Source organism: Panulirus ornatus, chromosome 1 (genome assembly GCF_036320965.1).
Source record: "Panulirus ornatus isolate Po-2019 chromosome 1, ASM3632096v1, whole genome shotgun sequence".
In the NCBI taxonomy this organism is placed as follows: domain Eukaryota; kingdom Metazoa; phylum Arthropoda; class Malacostraca; order Decapoda; family Palinuridae; genus Panulirus; species Panulirus ornatus.
The window spans coordinates 58,681,743-58,686,253 of NC_092224.1; the positions used below are offsets into that span (position 1 = coordinate 58,681,743).

Genomic DNA, 4,511 nt, shown 5'->3' on the forward strand with positions numbered 1-4,511 from the left:
TTTCAAAAATTTTTTACCAAATTACAATGACCACGTTTATGGAATCTAGTACGTGTCTTTCAAATGTCTATAAAAGCGGTACATATATTCTCCATGCAGCTTATCTACCATTACATAAAGAACAATCTATTATTACTATTGCTCGCAATCATTCTATCATAATTCGATCACTTATCAATTACCATAAACCATTCTTTACTATCACTAGCTATTACTAAAACAAAACACGTGATAAATGCATGATGATGTATGGATGGAAGGGCCATAACGCATACAAAAAAGAACTGGGTTAGGCTGTCTTGGTCAGATCAACCCTCAATGACGTCACCGAGGAGGGCAGGTTTAAACATAACAAAGAACCCATTTTCTTTGACTACCAAAAGTCGTGCATAGACCATATCCCTATACTTGTTCGCACCCTAGTTCTTTGCTGCACGCTTCTTGCGCTTCATCCCTGAATCTAATATAACCTGTCTGCTACAGATAAACAAGAATACATTATACATCACCACAGACCTAAGAACAAAAGTTAAGATATGTGGCCTGCAGTGTTTCCTGCTTAAACGCTAGGTCTCTGAATTTGCGTGCCCCCTTGCCTAACAACCATCTCGCTAGGCCGCAACATTCCAGTTGTGGCAGACTGAAAGCGAAAAGACAAATCTCCTTAATACAAGCTGCTGATCTGACACTGTGCCATACAGAAGGCTGGTAAAGAAGCTGGATCTTTCGGATGAAAGAAGAAAGCAGAATGTCACGATGAACAGAAGTTTGATTATCTCAGAGGAAGGGAACAAAGGACGCATGTCAAGGAAGCTTTCGTGAAGTGGGTCGGTCAATGTGGCGTGCCGCAGGGTCTTTTTTGGGACTCCTACTTGAATAGATCTGCGGGTAATATAAAGGCCATGAGGTAAGCGGAAAGAGAAGACGACCGCATCGACCTACATGGGGATCAAGACAAACTAAAATTGGTCGATACATCGCGGATGAGATTCGCCACCAAGTAATTGTAATGAAGATGGAAAACATCAAAAGGAGGCCTTGATATGAATATTATCGAGCGGGAAATAAGCTAGAGGAATCTGTCCGTGAGATGCACAGGACAGAAATCTAAAAAAAAAAAGGGCTCTGGACGAGCCTGCGGGCCGCAGCTTCGAACATCCTGGTCGAAAAACGATCTAACTCAGTTACCAGAACTCAGCCCTGCCCCTGTAGGTAAAAGGCTTTCGATGACTATTCCAAGATAAATCCTTGGTAACCTATCGACGGAGCACCAAATTAGGATAAGAGTACAAAGGTGACAAACTATCTCCTGTCAACAGCATTCACCAACATGGATAAAAGAAATACGCAAAAAGCTGTTCACTTCTTAAATCAGACGCTTCTCAGGAATAGTTACCACACAAAGAACTAAGAGAGAAGTTCCAATGGAAGGCAATAAGGATATTACCAGATTGAAGAGAGCCCTTAATCTATCAACCATGAAAAAAATAAGAATAAAGTGACCTAATCACAACCTTACGATATCAACCTGTTTAATAATGTCAACAGAGCACAGTCTTCGAAAAATGTAAGGACAATACAATCAGATTCCGAAGCACGAAAATAAACAAGAAGCTTGTTAGAAAAAATATAAAGTACATTTATCGTATATGAGTAGTGGATGAATAATAGAAAAAAAAAAAACTGACTAATCTGTGAATATGGAGAGGATGCATTTGTGTTGAAAAAGTTGTTTGATATGAAAGGACTAAATAAAACGGGGCCATGAGTGTAAAACTCCCTCCCCCCGTTCAGTACAATTAGGTAATTACATACACAAACAACTGGTTTAGGTGTGTGTGTGTGTGTGTGTGTGTGTGTGTACACAAGGGAAAGAAATGGTACAGTACAAGGTTGAGACAGGGCAACACGAGTGTGACTCTCCCGAAACACAAAAATAATCACACACACACACACATACAATCATGGGTATACCTGTTATCAAGACATGAGGCACAAACGTACACTAATGCCACAGCACGAGTCAAAAACTAATGTGCAATGATTTGCATGTAATATTTTTCTTTAACTAATGCATGCATGTTCGAAGTCTGAACTTTCCCTTATTCAGCAGTCGAGTTACAGAACTTTCAAATAAAATCAGTTTTTCCCAATCAATATGCAAACTTATGCAAATGCGTGCTCTAATATCTGATCCGTTCATCCTCCAGGAGAGTTACCTATTGTGCAATTATGAAGTTTGTATTATGTATTGTTCTTAGATTATCGTGGTAACATGTCCACAGACAATTAGTGACAGCCCAAGGCTGAGCTACTCCCAGTAGCAGGGGAACTGGACTCCTCTGGAGCTTCACCACAGGTGGATTTTCACTCGCAATATAACCTCAGATTGACGGAGTCCGGTAACACCCACATATACATTAGTTCTTTTTTCTTTTTTAAGAAATACATACGTAAGGTAACACTGAGGCTAAGATGAGAATTTATAACTGCACACGGGGGGATAAACTCACAGATGAAGCACCACCGACTAACTAGAGCCAACAGGACCATCTGCATCATGGATTCCTAGCCTCCTTCATCTCTTGGTACTGTCGTGAACAGCCACGTACCGTTATGCCCATAGGAACGTAACGAGGATGAACTTGAGATACATATACCAATGAACAACTTAATCATCAGCTCTGAGTACTGTAACGAAAACTTCGAGCACTGCAATAACGGAAAGAAGTCGAAGCAATATGGAAAATATTTGAGGCTGAGCCGCCATGACAACTGAAAATCCCGAACAGGTACAAAGTTAGCGTAAAAATATGAAAAATTCATAAAAAATAAAGCATTTTCTTGAACCAAACTGCGCCAGTTAAGTGAGCGTTCATTGTACAATTAAGTGAGCGTTTATCGTACTGTTATGTAAGCGTTCATCTCACTTTTGGAAGAGAAAAAAAAACATAATGAATCATAGCAAGCACGCATAGGATACCCAAGCTCCGGCCATGTCATTTACAGTGTCCGTTACAGCTGTTAAAAAGCTTAGCTACATCATTCTAGCCTTAGCTAACATACCTACACATAAAGTAAGCCAATTTATAACTTACGGATATTGAGGATAACTGGAAAAACATGAAGTATTGGTCCCCAAACTCACACAACAAAACGTTCTTCGTCTTTGTTTTAGTAACTGTAGTTGCTGTACTCGCCACCAGAGGGACAGCACCAGGGTACTTAGCGCTCGATTCAAAACAGATTTTGGATGGGATAAAATCTTTCGCTGACACATCGCTCGAGAAATGGATGATTGGCTTTACTTACTGAACGTACCTGTCAAAACTTTTACGTAACACTAGTAGTACACACGGTAAAGAAAAAAAAAGTGTCAATATATTCATTTGATGTTAAGCAATATGACACCACGGAGAAGTTTGAAAAATGCCCAGTTTCATAACATTACTAATGTATCGATTCCTAGCAACATATCCTCTCACTGGCCATGATAATTATCGTACTGCTTTCACATTTCGATGGAAATATATACATAAATAGTCCAGGCTGCCATACATATATTAGGCGATTCGTCTTACACACTTACCAATACCACGGAGACAAAACGGGACTTAATGATCATTTCATAATTCATCGATACTGTGTGTACGTATACCACAGGTTTCGGACCCCCTTCCCCAAATCCCCCATCTAAACCGTTGGACGCCACACACGGGCGAGTAGATTTGAGTCAGCCTCTCATAAAACACGCGCTTAAGACATTACAATAGTCTCCGCTTGCTGGGGCGTGAGTTCTGCCACTACGTAGATGCAGACATGCCTATTGCTACATGTTGGTTTTTGCCTATCGCCATGAGAAGCTTCGCTTTATGTTGCTTTTTTATGTACAGTGTCCACGATGCTGGAGGCAATGTGCTGCTATGTGTGTGTGTGTGTGTGTGTGTGTGTGTGTGTGTGTGTGTGTGTGTGTGTGTGTCCATTTAGGTTTTTATGTAAAGTTCTATACAATTTCCGTAATTTGCCTTACCTTTATGAGTTTAATGAGGAATGGAGGGGTCGTTTATGTGGCTACATGACGATCTCACACCTTCCCTAAGGTCCTCTATTTTCAAGAACCTCGGCTTAACTACCCTCAACACGTCACAATTGTACATCCTCGAAAAGACAGGCGGAGTGGTTGGCGGGTCTCCCCAGCACAGTGGGGGATGAGGAGGAGGAAGAGTGGTCACAGGATGTGCTGGTGGTGAGGTTGTAAGCTGCTCCACCTTCGGTGCTGGTAGTGGAGAGGTTGTATACTTCCTCCACCCCTTGGTGTTGTGGAGAGGTTGTAAACTTCTCGATTCTCGGTGCTGGTGGAGAGCTGCGTCAGAGAAAGCATAGCATGAGTGCGCATGGTTGTCGAATGCAACACTAGTGTCCCATGTGGAGAAGAGAGGATTCGAAGCCTTGGTCTCGCCTTTTCTAGTCTTAGCCACTTCTTTGCAGAGCCAAGATGGACCCTAAATGAG

At 41.5% G+C, this 4,511-nt stretch overlaps 1 protein-coding gene across 2 annotated transcripts in view; it reads right to left on the reverse strand.

Annotated features, from left to right (window-relative positions):
- Ptp99A (Protein tyrosine phosphatase 99A) overlaps positions 1-3,173 on the reverse strand; it is a 1,440,930-nt gene extending 1,437,757 nt beyond the window's left edge. For both annotated transcript variants that reach the window (XM_071662728.1, XM_071662717.1), the window contains exon 1: positions 3,099-3,173. In XM_071662728.1, the coding sequence (XP_071518829.1) occupies positions 3,099-3,125 (27 nt within the window). In that variant the 5' untranslated portion in view covers positions 3,126-3,173. The remainder of the gene's footprint in view (positions 1-3,098) is intronic.
- Between the last annotated feature and the right edge of the window lie 1,338 nt (positions 3,174-4,511).